Source organism: Argiope bruennichi, chromosome X1 (assembly GCF_947563725.1).
Source record: "Argiope bruennichi chromosome X1, qqArgBrue1.1, whole genome shotgun sequence".
In the NCBI taxonomy this organism is placed as follows: domain Eukaryota; kingdom Metazoa; phylum Arthropoda; class Arachnida; order Araneae; family Araneidae; genus Argiope; species Argiope bruennichi.
The window spans coordinates 72386929-72407255 of NC_079162.1; the positions used below are offsets into that span (position 1 = coordinate 72386929).

General features: G+C 28.8%; 1 protein-coding gene across 4 annotated transcripts in view; it reads left to right on the forward strand.

Annotated features, from left to right (window-relative positions):
- The window catches only part of LOC129958915 (grainyhead-like protein 1 homolog), a 220731-nt gene that overhangs the window by 116677 nt on the left and 83727 nt on the right, over positions 1-20327 (forward strand). For all 4 annotated transcript variants that reach the window (XM_056071651.1, XM_056071653.1, XM_056071652.1 and 1 more), the window contains exons 5-6: positions 652-743; positions 5486-5556. In XM_056071651.1, the coding sequence (XP_055927626.1) occupies positions 652-743; positions 5486-5556 (163 nt within the window). The remainder of the gene's footprint in view (positions 1-651; positions 744-5485; positions 5557-20327) is intronic.

Genomic DNA, 20327 nt, shown 5'->3' on the forward strand with positions numbered 1-20327 from the left:
CGCATTGTTTAACATAAAAAAAAAATTCACATTCTTTTTTTAATAAATTCGATTTGTAAAGTATACCTACTTTTATTTAAAAATCAGATTTTTAAAAGAAAAAAAATTAAAACATTTTCAAAAAATATGAGAACAATTGTGAGACATATTACACACAAAATTCATTTTCTTATCAAATTTGACGGTTTATTCCCCTACAAAATATGTAAAAATTTGTAATAATTCTAAAAATGTATTTTCGATGAAAATTCAATCATAACCACAACAATTTATGTAAATTTAAAGTTATCACAATCTTAAGTTTGGAACAGAAACTGAATTAACAATTAATTAAAGCTAATTATAATAATAACTAAATAGGTATGATGAATTTTACATAATTTTGCTTCATTCTTAATCTTTTTGAAAATAAATTATAATTGTTTCATGTATGGAACTTATATTAACTGATTTAAATTCTTTTTTTATTATTATTTTTATTATTTTATTTTATTTTAAATAATAAGTATAAAGCAAGTATAAAAGGTAAGTATTTTTTTTCTAACTTTTAGTGCCTGATTATTTCATTTGAATGATAGAATAAAGATTCTCTTTATGAAATTATTTTTGTCGAGGAATAAACTTTTCAGTGACTGAGGTTTCCTTTTCTAGACATTCAGATGTGGGCTTTAAATACTTCCTCGAATCTCCAATTTCAACCAGCCAACGAAGAGAAGATGATCGAATCACGTACATCAATAAAGGTAAGTTCAATTCATTTTATTTATATAAATCGCATATTGATTCTTTTTATTGTTTTCATTGTTAAAGAGAAACTTTTATTTAGTTTAAGCCGTAAATTGCACGGCGTTTTTTATTCTTGTTTTTACAAAACAGATTAGAAACTCAATTCATTGATTTTAAATTTGTATTTAAAGTTAGAATCCTGTGACTGAAAATAAAATAATGGTTATTTTTGTTTTGGTTTGGTATTGTGAGATTTCTTCAACGGTAATCTGCGGGAAAACCATAATTTGTTTTGTTTTACTTCATAGAAATTTCTGAATATATATGTATATCTCTCTATATTTAAACTATTTCAGTTTTTAAAAACAATTACTGACGTCTTTTTGAAAGTATTTGAAAATTCAGGATTAAAAAGCTAAATCCAAAGAGATTTTAGCTAAGAAAACGAATTGATTCATATATAAATAATGCATTTATTCAAAGAAGACATATATTCTTTTCTACAAATATAAATCTAAAATTCAATTTATTCAATCCCCTGCTTATATAGCTTTGAAAAGCGGAAAACTATTTTAATTGAAGTTCTAATACGGAATCAAAATTTAATTAAATGTATCGATTAACCCATAAAAATGCTTTTTAAACATTAAAGTAATGGTATTTTCTCCGAGAATTCACAAATGTGTAACATTTTAAAACTAACACATGACAAAAATCGTAAAAAGGAAGTGAAAATCAATTAACAAATTTCTTTTATTTAGCTTGCATAATGCAAGCTAAATAAAAGTGTTTAAAAATCAGTTGCAAAGCCTCGAAATTCTTCATTATCTGTTTTTCCTTACAATGCAAAAGAAAATATTTATCTTTATTTTTTTCTGCTTGAAAACGATCATTTTTAGTCTGTAGTTCTCTAGAAAGTCCTTTAAAAAAACCAAATACTTTCAGTGACCCGTTTCTTTGTTTCAAAATGCTGGGAGTTCAGAATTTTGATATCAAAAATTAGTTTTTGATGATAGTGATAATTTAAAATTGGTCTTTACATATAATTTTAAATAAGCTTATAATTTTCTTTCCTTCCTTGAAAGAACCACAGACTGTATCATCTAGAAACGATTCACATCAATAAACCAAAAATGATTGATTAAGACTTTACTTTTAAAACAGTTCTAATTGATTTTCTTCAAACACCCGTAAATTGATATTTAACACTAGAACTATCAATGTTAAATGTATAACTAATTTTACCACATTATTCAAATTGACGGGTTTTTGATCATCACGGCTTTCATTGTAATTTTTGGCTTAGTTTATGTAAATAAAAGAATATAATTTAACACAAACAACATTTAATATAATTATTCGCTAATTATTAATAAAAAAATAGAGAAAAACTCTTTGCATTTGCATTTGTAGGATATTCAGTTAGAGCTTTTAATTCCGAAGTGAATCGCAATTGGAATAAAATGAATCTCATTTTAACGGCTGCCGAGCAGTTTGGGTCAATCAATAAACTTCATATGAAAAATGTAATTCAAATTTTTTCAGGAAATGTCTGAAAGCGATGTGTAAATAAATGTATGAATGGCCATCATTGCATTGATGATCAATGAAATTGCTAAAGCTGTCATTTTGAGGTGCCTTGGCATAAATAGGTAGAGGTCATACTAATTATGGAAGTTAAAATGGCTGAGTGGAAATTGAATAGGAATATTTAATTGTTCTTATATTTCATTAAAAGTCGTCATAGAGTTCTAAAATAATACATAAATTATATCAAAAATGTTAAGCATGGAATTTGAAAACCCTCAAAATAACTGTCTTGGTAGTTCTAGTGTTAAAACATAATAATGATTTTCACAGTAATTTTAGATTTTTTTTAAGGTTGACACTAATTTATTAATGATATTAATAAAACTATCCTTATATCTTAAATTACCAGCATTTTGTGAAAAATATCTTAAATAACAAATTCAAATCATTATATTCTTAATTTTTTTTTAACAGTTCAAAATATGCCTTATGAAATTTGTAACTAACTGAAATTTGTAAAAAAAAAGACAAATAAGCACTGTTGTTCAATATTCGCCATATATCTTATAGCATTTCTCTCAAAATCAAATAAACACAAGCCTCAAATCACTTTTATCTAAATTAGTTTTTCTGATTAGCAAACAAAAAGGCCTTTCTTGCAATATAAAATATGAAATCGAGTATTGTTTAACCACTATCTTTTAAGATAGCGAAGTATTCATTATATCGTTATCTTTTTATATAGAAATCAAAAACTTTCATAAATTGGGTCTATTCCATTTTCTCGCATTTCCAACCTGTCAGCAAATGGGCGGAAGTTATAATAGCGTATAAGTTAAGAACGTCGTTAAAAACAGAAATCAAACGATATTTTTATGTATTTGAATGAAATGATGAAAGTTCTGATAATTTTATTCTAAAATCTATTATTTTTTTATTAAACCCATTTCGAAAAATGTTATAAATATTGAGGTGATATTTTTGTCTTATTCAATTTACATTTTAATTGCCTAAATAGACTTTAAGGGGGAAAAATTTAATTCAATTGTTTTGTGGTTCACTTATCACTAATAAAATGATTACATTTGCATTACAAAAAACAATCGTTTGTTTTATGTTAACTGTTTTTAGAACTATTCTGGTAAATTTTTCTTTTTATCTTTATCTTTTTTTTTTTTGTTTTGTTAATCATGGTTTACTGGAATTTTCATATATCATAATTAAGTTAGCTTGTCCGTTTATACAAATTCCTTTTTTCTAAATTATTTGTGTCAATCCAAAAGACATGAATGTTATGGTTTTGGTTTCTATATATTGATAAATAAGAGTAATTTTGATATGTGATTATCAAATAGTTTCCTTGAAAATGGAATCATAAAGAATGTGATAAGAATTAATGTCATTTCGATAAACAAAAGCAAGTGTGAACTTTACGTTTGTTTTTAATTCTTAAATTGGAAACAAACAATTTCTTTGGAATAACCTTTTTAATATTATTCGATTTGTTTTGCTTATTTATAAAAGTTTCAATTATTGAATGTTGTCTGAAAATATTCAAGGTTATAATTTAAAGTTTAAAATGAAAAGATTTTATTTCCTAATAGCCAAAAGTATAATAAACTTCCTTAAAATAAAGGAAATCAGCCGGTTCTCCAGTTGCTATAAAACTGATGTTCTGATAAATGGAATGATTTTATATTATATAGGCTGCAAAACTATTTCATTTACATACAAAAAAAATTATTTTTGAAATACTTAAATTTATTTTTAGTGTAAAATGTAATTGATAAAAATGTTTCCGGGGAAAATTATAATTTAAAAATCAGGACTTTGTTTTTAATAAATTATCTGACAGGTAAAATCTAACGTTTCGAATAATTATTTTTTCCTCTTTCTCATTGTCATTTTGCGTTTTTTAAAAATCACTATCATTCCATATGCAAAAGAGAAATATAAAAAAAAAAAGACTCAGAAAAAAAGTAACCTGAATACCATGACTTTTTTTAAAAAAATTAAAAGATAAATAAAATCGAACAGTTGAATTTTTTTTTCAAATGTCATTTTATGAATTAAAAAAATAAGGACTCATTCCTTATTTACAATTAAATGGTTTCATAGAGGTCATTTAAAATATGCAACACAAATATGGATCAGTTTTTCTTGAAAATATATTTCAAATGCTTGACTCTTTTGAATATTTTCTTAGAATATTGCAGTTCCTAATTAATTATCATATTATTAAACAATAACTGACCACTTTCCTTTCATCATGAATATTCTAGCTTGTTACAAAAATCTGATTGGGTTTTAACTAGTTGAAATTAGCAATACAAATCAAATGTCTCTCAGTCGTCAAAAATATGAAGCTATGACGCCAATATTCATTAGATCTCATTTCATGTGCTTTATTCAATAACACTGTGGATAAAAAGAATTTGTTAATATGCGTGTTAATTCTGTATCGGAGTAATATGTATTTTATTCAATAACATCAGCTTATTTAGAAGATATTTATTCAGTAGCATCTGCATAACGTTGAAATTATTCTTCATTAAAATAACCCACCGTAATTCATGACACGCTTACTTATATGAAGATTGAACTAAGACATTTAATATGTAAGTAGTACTATTAAGATAGCGATTATATTAACTGAAATAGAGATATTTGCATAGCTTATGTGAATTTTTTATTCAGTAGCATGGTGTTTTTCATTTTACTTATTCTATTTTATCTTACTTTTGTTTTTGTATTCTATCGAGACTAAGAAGCCATTTTATCCTCCAATATTTGGCAACATATTGCGTTTAATGACAAAGAAAAAAAATGTTAAACATTTGTTTCAGTAGAGAAAAAAAACGTTTTAGAGAGTAATTATATATTTTAAAATTGTCAATGAAAATATTATTGATAGCAATTATTTTTATGCTTAAAAAGTTAATATCATAGCAGCAGCTTGTTTAGAATATGATGGCTTGGATTTCTGACATTTAAAATAAAATGTAACAGAAAGTTGAGCAGTTTTTTTTTAAAAATTAGAAGTTTATTTTTCATTTCTTTTCCTTTTAAAGATTTAATCATCATATGCAAAAATTTAAGTACTTTATTCAGGTTTAAATTATAAAAATAATGTATATATCTCGAAAATACAGTATATTTAAATTGAAATGTTATTCAAGTGTTATATAAATTACAGTTTGTTAAAAGTTATTCTTTAATTTATTTTTAGGCCAATTTTATGGTATAACCTTGGAATTTACTCCTGATCCTACCAGACCGCTAAAGAGCTCTACAGTCAAAGTAAGTCCCGTTTTATTCCTTCTAATTTTTCTTTCCAACTTTACTCTCAATTTGCTAAATTTTATGGCTTTTTATTAATTTACTAAAATTGGTTGAGAACTTCCCGCTAGCTTAAAAAGCTTTTAAAAGTGCATGTATCTGCCGTTGTTCATGATGAGTATTTTTTACGACTTTTTTTATTAAAAAATGAGTATTTAATTATCACGAATCAATGAATTATTTTCTTTAGAATATTCCTCACACAGTAACATTGATGAAAAAAATTTGTAGCACTTCTGGCATAAAAAATGTTACAGTAATCAAAAGCAAGCCAACTGTTGTCCTTTATTTGGTATAAATATAGTTTACAAGAGAGTTAAGATGTATTCAAAATTAGCTCGACAGAATGCCAAAGCGCACATAAATTATTATTATTAATTTAAAATATACTTTTATATATAAAAATTACAACATACAATAATGTCTGATACTTTATTTTAAATTAAAATGAGAATGTATATATGATAAATAAATTTAAATATCATATCTTCTCGAAAAATTACACAGCACCAAACGATTTTTTTAAAATATCGAAAGCAAATTTTGTTCTATAAGTCACTAATACTTTTTGCAGAATAATAAATAACTTTAAAAAAGCATTGTAAATGGCAGTTTTGAGAAAAATAAATAAAATGAGTTAATATATCTGTAAAATATTCATTCCTTGGGATGGCAATACTAAATATAAAGTTATCTTCTCTTTAAGTAAAAGAAAAACTTGTAATATATAAAAAATAACTATTTAATAAATTGTCACAATACCTGCAATAGACTCTTAGTTTTGCTTTGTAATATTTATTAGAAAAATCTATCTGCTTGTTTGGATTTTTATATCACATAATTTTTGACGGATTATCTGTTTATTTTATAATTTAATAAGTAAGAATTTGCTATGTATTAATTGTGAATAATTAATAAATATTTATTATAATTATCAATGAATTAGCTATAATAACTAAATTATGTCTCCTATTTCCAAATATTAGTACACACTTTTGGATACTGAGAAAAAAAATTTGTAATGAAAGAATCAGAGAAAGCATATTTTCAAAAAAGTCTTAAGAAATGTACTTGTTACATACTAAAACATGATTATTATTCAAGAGCTGTCAATATCATGCTCCAGAGCTTAAAGCAGAAACATTTCCTTGTATTTAAAGCACTGCAGTATTTAATTAGATGTAGTTCGTTCGAAAGTTCCGTTTCCCCTACAGCATTTGTTCCAAATTTTATCAGTGGCGCCGTTCATTCTGTGACTATTTTAACTCCACCCTTTTGAGATCTATCGAACTTGACACCTGTGGCATACAGCGAGAGAAAAACATAGGGGGAAATTGGGACAATAACGATCAGTTCGCCACCAAAATATTTGAAAAAATCCATTGCCACATAAGAAAGTCAAGCATTGTTTAAGCCGTAACTACCTCCTATCTCTGTCAACTCCGCCCAATGGAAATTCATTAATGTGGAAAACTAATTCGTAAATGATACCAACACTTCTTTCCTTTTTTACCTTTTTCCTCAAACGGAAACTTTCTTCAGGCAATTTTTTTCAAAAAAAAAAAATGAAATCAAAGATCTTTCGATAAATGTACCTGCATAAAGTGGGCGAGGAGTGTTTAAAATGCGAAAGTGTCACGACTGTTACAAGACCTGAAACACTTCGGCAAAGGAAAAATGATTTAGTGCAACCTTCGAAGAAGTCTGATGCGTAACTTGCGAGTGGAAAAACCATGCTTTTTTACCATCCGGCAACACCTTATACACAAGGGAGCTTTTTTTCTGCGCTCTTTGGGCTGAGTAGAATATGCAAATTGGGCCATGTCTGGATCTGACACACTTCCTCTTCGTAAATGAAATCATTTAAGGTTATTTACTATCAACGTTTTTGCCACTTTTTTTCCATCGCGATCGAAGTTTGTTGCATGTTCGCAAGCAAACAAAGCTTTCAACGTGGTGTAATTACTTCAAATTGTGTTTGTGTCAGCAGGTGGGCTTTAAATAGGGTGTTTCTTCCGTGTGGCTCTCAGGGTGGCTGAAAATTTTGCCTTGGGGGGTGAGAATACCTGCAGAGTTTCATCGAGAGTGAAGGGTGCCATTGATGTTTGAGTACGTTGAGTAACTGTGGACCACAAGAGGAATTTGAAGGTCTCTTTATGCCACACATTTGAATAACGGTTCTGTATAGTGGATGGGAATTATAATAAAGCTCATTTCTTTTTCGAAATCTTTTACTAACTTATTCTTACCCATGCTTATTGACTCAGTTGGTGCTTGGGTATGACTAATGTTACTTGTATTATAAACTGTTTTGAAGTCCGGAACATCATCAATCTATCTAAAATGAAATTCTGCACCAAGGTTGGAAGGTTAAAGTTAACAACTGAAAAATCGATCTATCACTTTTAGAGTTGCATTCTGACATTCGTTTTTGAAAATGTGATTTAATGCGTTTTGCAAAAGTCGATTACATATTCCTAATGTGAAGTACTTTTCGCCGTTTCGCTCGTGTCATGAGGAATTAAATGCAGCACATTTGATTAATCACCGACTAATATCTTTTATTTTAGAATTAGAATGGAAGAAATTGTAAGTTTTGAAGCATTATTTCTGCAGTTCTGTGAAACGTATTGGACTTGTTTGAAGGAGGTTAAGAAATAAAATAACATTTCCTTTAATGCTTCTTTGTAGTCCTTTTGTATAAGAAATAATAAAATCAATTACAAGGCCCAGATACTTTATCAGAAACAGGGATTAAACTTTATATTGTAGTTCTGAAGGCAATCATCTATGTTTTGTATGCAGCACTTTCATATAAGAAATGATAAATACAATTATAAGAGTTATAGGTTGCATCAGAAAAAAGGATGAAATTTAGTCGTGAAATATTGATGTCCTCTCCACAAAACAGGATCCTTTCAAATGTTGTTATGGATTATTTCTTTTTAATTTAAGGGCCTGAGATTTGACTGGGGATGACCGGAGGATCTTTACGCTTAATAGTGAAATGCTTACAGTTAAAATCTTTTGAAAAATTTTATTTACCTGTTTTTTGGAACAGAACACAGCTTATAGATAACAACCTTTTAAAAAATTTTTTTTAAAAAACACACAAAATAAAAGATTAAGTCAACACGGAAATAAGTCTTGAAAATGAAAAGATTAACCAGGCTTAATCAGATCAGAAAATTCAAAATCTCTCTTGAATCAAAATCTGCTCATTTCAAAATTTGCTGAATTCTTTTTACAATATATATAGATAGAGAGATAGTTAGATAGATAGATAGATATTGTGATTCTCATGAAAAGAATATTTAATTACTTATCATTCTTAAGACATTTTTAATGAAAAGTACCATTATATTTACACAATTTTTAGTTCAATTATCTGATAATTAAGTGCTAAAAATAGTAAAGCAGTCTCTTGATACAGAATACATAAATATACAAATTTTTAAAACTTCAGCATACTAAGAATTGAATGCGAAAAACTAAAAACTCGACTAAGTTAAATAAAACGTATTAAAATATGTTAAGTATTATTTGATTGATATGGGCTATTTAAAACATATCGCTTGAGATTTAACCATATTGGAAGAGTTTCACCTTCAGAAATGGAAAGGTAGAATATAAGTCTTAAACCCTTAACTGCGCTTCTGTGACTTCACTTATGCATCAAGTTATGACTTTTTCAAACTTATGAGTTGAAACAAGTCATTCATAAATATTATAATTCGATTAAAAATGATTAGCATATAATACAACAATATACTCCCAGAACAGAAAAGGCTATTGGATTAGAAAATAGAGAAAATAACGCATTTAAAGATAACGTAAAAAAAGGGATGATTTCATTCATATGACGAATGTAAAATCTTTTATTGAGATTACAAAGATTTCCTCTTCAAAGTTTTTCATGAAAGTAAAATGTATTATCTTTAATAAATGAATACAAATCGCATATTTGCAGTTGCTGTAACTTCATGCTCTTGAACATCTTTGAATTAAATTAATTCTTTAAAATAAATTAATTAGCAATAAAAAAATTCAAAATCTAATATATATGATAAGTAATAAAATGGAAAAAAATTAACATGAAAATTAATATGCAAAAAATTAATATGAATTAAATATTTCATTTTTGAAATGTAAAAATAAAGCAAAACTAAAAAGAAGACAACAGAACAATCAAGACATCATTTTTTAAATTTATTTCCTTTGATTTTGAAATCGTAATAGTTTAATTACATTTAACGAAAGATAGAGCACGAAAGTGCATATGAAACCCATAACAAACAACTTTCATTGCAATTTGCCTCTAAATCACCTTTCCTTTAAAGCGCATGTATCTTTAAAATAAACAATAAATTACACTGACATCGACCTCCAGAAAGTTTGGAAAAGTGCATGTCTTCCAATAAAAATGTTAATTTCTACCATTTAATTACATTTCAAATGAGAGTTTTGTTTACACACAGCATATACATTTAGAATTTTTAACGATCTTCTGCCTTCGGACTAAGATAAAGATGTAAAAAGATATGACTAATGCTAATGAATAACGATGCATTTATAGACACTCTTCAACTAAAGGTCGAAACGGATGTTTGTGACTGAGATACGATTCTTGGGGCATGAGGTCACTGATTGAATATGTATAGGAATTATGTGACTGACATCAGGAAAATCACCGAGTTTGTTCACATAAAAGAATTAAAAGGCGAAAGGTTGATGCCTCTGTCGGTCTCTTTTCTGAAGTTTGTCTCATTTGGTTTGTCAAAGATAAGATATCAGGGAACAAATACTGATTTGTTTTTGCCACATATCTAGAGAACTGACAATAATGTAAATAAAGTTCAAGTCAGTGTGGATTTTAGTTTCATAATAAACTTAAATCAAACAGAAGGGAAAGATTTATTTTCGAAGGGCACTGACTGATGAGATGTCTTAAAGCATTATCCCTCGTGTTGTAAATCAATAAGAACGCCTTTTAATTATTTATGCTAATTTAAAACAAACTAAATTGTCTGAAAATCAGTTAATTTACATTCAATTCTGATTTTACAAAAGGAAAATAATTATGCTTTTGATTAATAAAAAATTAAGAAAAATGGTGAGGAAAACTCTATGTACCACAAAATCATGACTGTCATAACTAAAAATAACCTTTAAGGGAGTGAAATTGTAGTTTATTTCTATTTATTTTGGTTATTATGTTGTTACTAATGCATTTTAATATAAAAATTTAACAGTGAATAAATGGTAAACTGCTGCTAATGGCTTTATTTTTCTATGTATGCATTTATATACAAATCTTTTTTTCCCTTGATTTTGGAACTTAAATGTTGGAGTCTATATTGTATTTTTTAACATCATAAATATGATACCGATTATAATCAGTTTCATATTGCCTTACGCGATTTTGAATGACATTCTTTTCGTCATGATCTTCCTTAGACCATAAAACCTGTGTGAGTAGTTGTCCAATTCCCCTTGGTTTAGTACAACTAACCAAATCCATGAGCCTCGGATTCATAACAAAGTAAAGTTCGTCAGTTTCTCTTGGTCAAAGCAACCTTTAAAATTTAGGTATCACTTCAAGTATTAATCAAAATTTGATAATGTCACAAAAGTGTAAAATGATTATCATTTATCTAGGGAGTTACACTAGGTTTCAGAACTGATATTGTGATTGAGCACGTTGAGATTTCTAGCAGTTCTAATTTCATCTATGAGCATTCTGCATGATCAAAATTTAATTTTGAAACTTTGGAAAATAGAATTTGAAACTTCTGAAATGAATAATAATTCAAAAAGTAGATAATTTTTTGCACTTCTAAGAGTCAACAACGGACACAATCTTATTTCCATCAGGATCAAAATTCAACATCAAATCTGTAGATATCCTTCTTTGTAACTGAGAAGATGATAACCGCATGATATTCTTAACTGTTAGACTATAATGGACATCGTGATTGTTAAAAACAGGGATATCATTTTTTCCTTGCAGCATCAAAATTAGATTTAAGTAGATTTCATCTCTACAGGCGGTAGAAATCGAATAATAATTTCAGACAGTGACAATTGTTTTCCAAAAGAATAAACATTTTATCGCAATATTAATAGCCTAAATAAATATGTGAACATTGGCAGACCTTTGGAAGGAAAAATTATTTAAACCTTCATTGTGTCAATGTAAGCGATGATCTAGCTAACGAAATAAACAACTAACAGAAAATATTCCAGTGATTTTCGAGTTATGATTTGATAAAAGCTTCTTGACTTGTTTTTCTCTTTGACAAAAACAATCATATTCCGATTTCGGGAAACAGATTAGTATATTTTACCTGACAATTCATGAGAGGGAAATGGTTGGGGGAAGGGAGCTTAAATTTGCATTTCTTCGAATACGCGAGCTTTAACTATATATGTTGTGTAATTTCGTTGAGACTCCGTATTCAAATAACATTATGCAACAAAGCTTATATTTATTTAAGTAAACGATAAACAATTGTTTCGGGAAAAAATGCAATCTAAAATTCTATTCAAGAAAACATCCACAATCATTCAATTCGAGAAACTTATACAATAAATATTTTCTAATTTTCAGATAATTTAAGATGTCAATCCTATATTATCTCAGACTTTCTTAAACTTATGTGAGACCAGTTAAATGAGTTATAGCAATCAAAAGAATGCGCACGCTTTATTGTATACACATCAGAGAATTCATCTAGCTTCATAAATTGCATTTTTAATATAAAGAACCAGCATTTCGAAAAATAATGAGAAATACGGGTTTGGATTTGACTATACACATACAATATTTTTGAAAATAGGATATTTGAATTTCCGTGGTATCTGCAAGACACTAGCAAGTTCTCTAAAGGCTATGTTAATGTCACCTATTCATTAAAATTTCAAAGAGCGATTTCTTTTCTTTTTAATAGATTTTCATAAAAGAAATTATTTTTAACGATTTATTTCAAAGCTTAACTTCAAAATGGAATCAATTCATGCGCGAATAATGCAATTCAATCTTAGAAAATCAATCTTTTAGAGAGAAAAAAATTCAATCTTTTAGAGAAAAGAGGCCTAATGGTTTCATATCCAGGGATAATGCAACAAGCATTTAGATATCGAACTGCTTGTGAAATTACATTTGTCACGTGATTATGACATCATGTCAGTCATCCTCGATTTTGCCTAACCACGATTGTGTCTAATATACATTTCTGTTTTTGCGTGTTCCAATTAATCAGTTCTTTGTGCCTTACGACGGATGACAAGGATTCAGCATATAAAAGCATCAAACACATGTAAGAATTCCGTATCCATTTCAATTCAGCCATTCATAGATTCTTTATTCATTCAGCCGTGTTATCATCCATATCCATATTGTCTGAATTCCCCGTCGGATAGGGAAGACACTTGCTAGACTTTCCCTTTCTAGGGATTATTGTGGCTCTAAGGCTCAATTGTTAAGTCTTGATGTCAGCACACGTCGAGTCAGATATCAGCTGACATGCGTAGTCATATTTGTCAAGTTAATGTAACGTTACTTCAATCGACTTAACTTTTGGATAAAAATTATACGTGCACTTAATTTTTGAGGCATACATAAACTGTTAATATTTATCAAAACATGGAACTTGCTGGATTTCTATGCACAGAAATCGATTACTGATATTAAAAACCAAATTTTTCGCAAATGTATCAAATACTTTTAAATAAATTTGATCCTAGTGAGAATTATTTAATTTGACGTAATGATCCGCATAGAATTCACTGATTAAATTATCACTGACTATGTTAACATAATGTGGACTAGACTAATTCTAACTAGACTAATCTCCCGTTTTCAAAAAAATGTGAGAGCTATTTGGGACGAATCTCGTAATTTTAACTATAGTCATATGACGAGGACGAACGGAATTGGAACAAGTATCTCATATTCAAAGTTCCACTTCACACCAGCAGAAAAACATTTGATCTTTGTGAGATTTGACGCGCACTAAGCCCTTTTACACGGCGAATCTTTTGTGGAATCCGGTCTGGAACACACGACCCTTCGGTACACGAAACTGAGACTGTACCATTAAACCACCTCGACATGGATTAATTCAAAACAAATTGATGTATATTTCAAAGATAAAAGAAACAAGTGGGAAAAAAGATCGAAACAAAAATTTTTATGAATCACAGTCAGCGGGGAGGAGGAATTTTCCTGTCAACTTTCTCGCCCACTTCCGTAATAAAGGTGTTTGTGTTTAGCTTCATCGTATAATGAAGTAAATCGAGTAAAAATTTTGGAACTGCTCCTCTTATTTTGAACAGATTTGTACCAACTTTTTACACTGATCTGCAGTTTTGGTATAAACATTACAAACAATTACATGCTTGAATTATGTTCATAAATACACGCATATGAGGATGCCAGCTGGTCGCCAATAGTGAATGCTGATATGTTGCAAAATTTTACACACATTTGCAATTGTGATGATAATGTCATATGCCATATATAATCCTCTAACTTGTGATTTTAGTTATCATATTTCTTAAGCATAGGGACAAACAGATAGATCAGCGGCTTCCATCCAAAATTTGATTAAATTCTACAGTTATGTTTGTTGCGTTTTAATGCTATTGCGTTCATAGACTCATGAATAAGTATAAATGAAGGTTAAAAATAGTATACGTTGTCACTGCCAAAATCGAATAGGTTGAAAAATCGAAGGAAAAAAAGCCTGCCGCATCAGCTTTACGTCAAACTAGCAACCTCTTTAGACGCTTTTTTAAACTACTTAGAGAACTATCAAACACTTTTCACGTTTACCACTTTACAAAGTATTATTCAATTTACATTTGAAAAACAATGTTTGAATTATTTTGGCTCTTACATGGTTTACCATGCCCACCCCCAAAAAAATCGGACTAAAAGAAGTGCAAGATGGGGACATTCATTCAAATATTGAGGTCAAATGTTTTTTTTTAATAACTATCTTCTTATGCTTCGTAAAGAGAAGTTACTAGTGAAATATATTTACTAACGGGGAAAAAAATTAAATAACTGAATGTGGAATTTCTCTCTCATATAAACAAACCATTTCTGTCAGTGATTATGTATGGAAATAACCTTTTATACAGTAGCATCAGATCAAAAAGTTCAGACTAATCAAACAAAACTACATTTGTGATCTGAATAGCGTGCGGAGTCTTATTTTACAAATGCTATGATGTTTGTTAAAGATTGCGTGTGTATGTACGACAAAAAGGATATTTTTTTGCATACCCAAATGGATATCATAATGATAGGCTACAGAGAAACATGTTTGTGAAATCATACAATAAGCATTGATAATTAATATGCAATGATACTTCTTTTTGAAGTTTCTTTTCTGTTGAGAATGGCCACTTCTGAAAAAAAAATATCTACTTGATTCTACTCTATACGCAATTCGAACTATAGAAATCATTGTATCCATAGTAAAAGGGGGAAAGAATTGACAAATTTCAATGATGTATATTAGTGAAAACGTCCACCTCCTTGTCAATCAAATACATGCTATTAAAAAAGATAGAAGTATGGTGACCTCTTCAGATGAAACCTAAAAAAAATCTGATAAAGTACAAAGGATTGCCCCGTAAACTTCAATTTATAAATTGTGTGGACATTAATGATCTGACTTTTCTAGTTTAGAGCGTTGCATAAAACGGTTTTAGTTTCATTGAAAATGATCTTGCTATACAATGTATGGAATAAAACAGATCCTTATATGACTTTTATTTACTTATCAGTAGATTTATATAGTAGTATATTTTTAGATATTAAAGTTATTAGAATATCTGTCTACTTCAAAATGCTATAACAACTGCACCATCTGGGATGGAAAAAAAACTGGATTGCTGTAATCCAGACCTTGCACTGACAACAAGTTTGACATATGTTCTCGCTAAATTTTGCAATGAAACAAAAACTTAAATATTTCAATATCTTATTTCAACCCTATAAAGAAGATTAGTGATACGTTAATTTCTTATTAATTAATCAAATTAATTAACAAATTATATTATTTAAATGAATTTCTTTCCTTACTTCCCTTTAATGCAGCATTATTATGGAGGGAAAAAGTCTCTTTAAAGGATTGAACAAAAATATCGTGTCTTATTTCTCGCCAATCTTCCCGCCAGCTTGGCATGGACGTTTTGAGAAGAGCTGCCCGTTAAAGTGACATTTTGACATCCACCAAATTTCAAAATTAAGAGATAACTTCTCGAAATAGCCATTATATCGTCAAATCAAGGTATAAACCGAACGAAACCAAACTAAACCCTTTCATGTACGAAGTTTAAAAATAGTTGGATTTTTATGAAACCAAAATTTTCTCGTGCTGATTTTTTCATTTGATTCATTTTTTTTCAATAGATTTTTCAGTTTCCTTGAAATTTGCATTGTGTTTCCTCTATGCTGACAAAATAATTTATTTTGTTTTCATTGGATAAATTCATCATAGTCAGTTATAATATTAATAAATTTGTTTTTTTTTATAAAGAAATTCTATTCATTCAATGCTTGCTGTGAATCAAAAGAATGGGATATGTAAATAACAGAAGATACATACATTAAACTGTTCTTATACCGCGTAGGTGTTATATGTTTGAATTTCTTATGTTAATTAAAAAATATTTTAAATAAAATCAAGCATTTGTTTACAAATGATTTTTAACATAGATTTCATGGAAAGGTATTATTATCTTGCATGCATATGTGCTGTTTCATAAACATGTTTAATCTATGATATGAACCAATAACTATTTGAAAAGTGTAAGAAAGCCAACAAAAGAGATTTTTCGGAACTTCCAAGGTCTTGTTAACTATTTTCGATGTTAATTTCCGCATTCTATTATGATAATTTTGCATATGAAAATTTATGTCTGGGATTTTAAAAAAGCACCAAATTTAAACAAGTTGAAAAATGTTAAAAAAATTTATTGCTGTAAAGTATGAGTTTAAACATTCATATCCTTTGAAAATGAAGCCATCTTTTAAATACGTACGTAGGCGAGTTATTACTCAGATGCCCTAGCAGTTATGAATTAACTAGCCACAAGTTCAAGTCCGGGTCACCATTTTTTTCATCATCATTATTTTAACTTAACTAAATCCTTTTTCCAAGGAAAAAAGTTTTTTTTTTTATTTTACGCTATTTTTGAATGAATTAATTAAGAAATTACAGTGTAGTTAGAGCAATTTAAAAATGGTTTTATGTTTTAGATTTAATATTAGATATAAATTCTAAAAATCTTAAATTTTATGTTTTATCATTTAATATTTAAACGGTAGCAAAAAATAAATTAGAACCTTATTTATTCGCCAAATCGAAAGCAAAAACATCTAAAAGATAAATAAAATCTTCGTGTTTGAGAATGTTAGTAAACAGTTGAATTAAAATTCAGAATACATAATTTAATCCCGTGATTTCTTGAATGTTAGTATGAAAATTCTTAAAAATTATATCCTGTAAAACATACATAATTTATTCTTAAGACCGTCATCTGTTCTATGATATTATATCTGCTCCATGGTAACTGCTAATAACAGTGATTTTATCATCATGCACAGAAAATAAGATAGAGATATCTAAATTTTTGAAATTTGAATTTTTGGTAATAAATAATACATATATATATAATGTTCACTCTAATTATAGTACAATAACTAAATTCTCCTAAATTATTAGATATAGGCATATACTTGCTTGAAAGACGCAAATAATAATATTTAAGTTTGAATTATTGAGTATGGTTAATGATTGAAAAAATTCTATAATAATCTAAATTTTTATATAATTCACCAACTATTTTATTTATATTTTATAAAATATTCTTTATGCGCTAACATTTAAAAAAGTTCCACTCTTTCAATTAAAACAGAAAAAATGTAGCTTTGGAATGTCACCAATTTAAACTATTTTACGCCATTTGAATGGTATCCTCGACTAAGATCCAGCAGTCAAGGGGCTATATTTCCTCTAGATGGACGTTGACTGACTTGATATAATTAAATTCAAAGTTCCATAATTTGGTTAGTTTTGGTCACGGAAGTGTGAAATGTTTTTAATTTTAATGTAAGTGCATCGATATCATTTTTTATGAGTAATAGGCCCTATGCCCGTATAAAATTACGAGTTCTTAATTTTTTAATACTATATATTGATTTTCTAGAAACATAAAATATAATTTACCTCATTTAGAGCATTTTTCCAATGAGAAGTATATAATTATTTCCAACGATTTAAAAGCTAGTTATTGGACCGAATTTAAATACTCCTATTCATTGATGGCGATACATGTATAACTAAATAATATTTCATGACATATTTTTAAAAAAATTACTGAAAGCATGTGGCATTTTTTAGAAATTTTCTGTTTCAAAATGAAGATTCAATAAATTAACGATGCTAAATTTTGCTTTTGTGTTTCTTTATTGCAAAACCTTACCACTTTCTCATTCGTAGTGTTTTAACGTAGTGTATATTATTTTCACGTTAATGAGATAGATTTGCATTTATTCTATATAGCGGGCTTTTTACAGAAGCCACTTGTCAGCTTTGACTCTATTTCTGTATTTTATTATATTCACTTGAATTGAAAATAAATTTTTTATGAAATTTTTTTAACAACCAGTGAGTTTTCCAACTTCTGAAGATCTCTAAAATGGTGATACATCAAGTCAAGTTGTACGAATTTAATGCTGGAGCAAAAAATGAGAGTCAAAAATAGTTAAGAATAACTCCTCTAAAATCGAAATACTTATATATAAAAAATATGAAGGCAAGAATCGAGAAATAACGCTTTCAAACACAGGGTGCCCTTATTCATCTCTCAAGTCACGATTACCACCACAGACAGTCACGCATCGGCAAGTTTCGCTGTCAGTGACGTGTAGAATTGGTAATCACGTGCATGGCCCCGAGGGTGGGTGAGGGTCAGGTAATGGCTGTTCAATCCTTCCCCTCCCCTCTCCCTCTTCATAGGGATCTGAATATATTTTTATATATTCATTCTCGTTACTTGACACGAAGAGCGCTCGTGATTTCCCCTGTCTTAAGCCTTCCTTGGAAGTTCCCTTTTTTAATTTAATATGCATCATCAATTTATCCCTAAGAGAAGGTTACATGGCTGAGATGTTAGCTTGATACCTCTATTTATTTGAGTTGTTTGATAAATGTAACCCTAATTATTCAAAAAAATCATTAGATTAGAATTTCGCTTATGGAGTGGGGGTTTTTCTGCCAATCCGTCACGTACGATTCGATGTTTCAACTCTTCCAGGCTATGTAGGTCTCGAATTCTTGAGTGTCAGATCGGTATCGCGATGTTTTTAGCGATTCTGTCCTCGGGTTTCGTAAGGGGTGCATGTCCCTCCTTGAACTGTGGGTCCTTCATAAATGATCTGCAAGGTGCGTGGAGTGTCAATGGGTTCGTAAAAGTTGCAACCTCTTTCTAACATAATTTAAAACCAGTTGGAAATTGGTTTCTGATTTAGTCTTAAGGTTGTTTGCCGGAGTTTCCGGGAATCAGTCGTCGATTTCTTTCTGATGATTCTTTTGCTCATACCTAGGAATAGACTAGTCTTACAAGAGATTGATGAATACAATTGTAAAGCAACAGCGATTAGCTGAAGGTTAATTGAAAAATGTATAAATGTATGTATATATTAACGGCATTCCTTATCTTGCATGCAAGAAAAATGATTGATTGCAAAGTTCAAAGTGTACTTCGAAACTAAACTCCTGATTTTCAATCAAAAGTTTAGTCACAGAAAGATGAATGGAGCAGTGAAATCAATATTTCAGAATTGGAAAAAAGATTGATTGAAATAATTCTTCACATTTCAAATTTACGAGTTGATGGTCTTTTTTTACCTCTCAGTTTTAAACTAGTGCAAAAAAATATTTTTCATATATTTCTCAATCCATTGGAAAAATTGTGGAATGAGCACTTAGGGAATATTCTTTTTTATGTCCACTGCCATAAAATGCTAAATATTACACACAACTGATTGGCTCGCGAACTTATTGCTAAATATTATACAAATAAATTGATGCTTCATTTCATACAGTCCTTGTTGATGCCATAGTTTCTAACAAATTTACAATAAATCAACTTTAAGGAAATATTCTGGATGGTGGTTAAATCGAAACGAAAAGTCGGACGAAAAATTGCTCACTTAGGACTTTGGATTTGATCGATAATGTTGCAACTCAACATGCACCTCAGTATGTGCTACATACTTAATTAGAATTTTTACAGCATGGTTAATTCGTTCTGTCTTCCATCAAAACTAGATTTTAAAACGAATAGCAGATCGATGGGTTGCTATTCTGTGTTATTATTCCAATGGCATTATTTTTTACTATGTAATTTGAAACCCATATTGTCAAAATCCTGTGTTCCAGCAGGGCTGTCAAGTTATTCGCACTACGTTGTTTAGAATAGTATCACAAAAATGTTGCGATATTTGCAATACGTTGTTTGGAAAAATATCTTGAATATGTATATCTCGAATAGAAATATTCGCACCATGTTATTAAAAAAATATCGTGGATATGTCACGACATTCGCGCCATGTTGTCAATATCCTGTGATTTAGAACTGTTCTGTACCATTTTATCACAATACTATGTTGGAGGAAGAGTGATTATTTATAGCTACATATTCTTACAGTT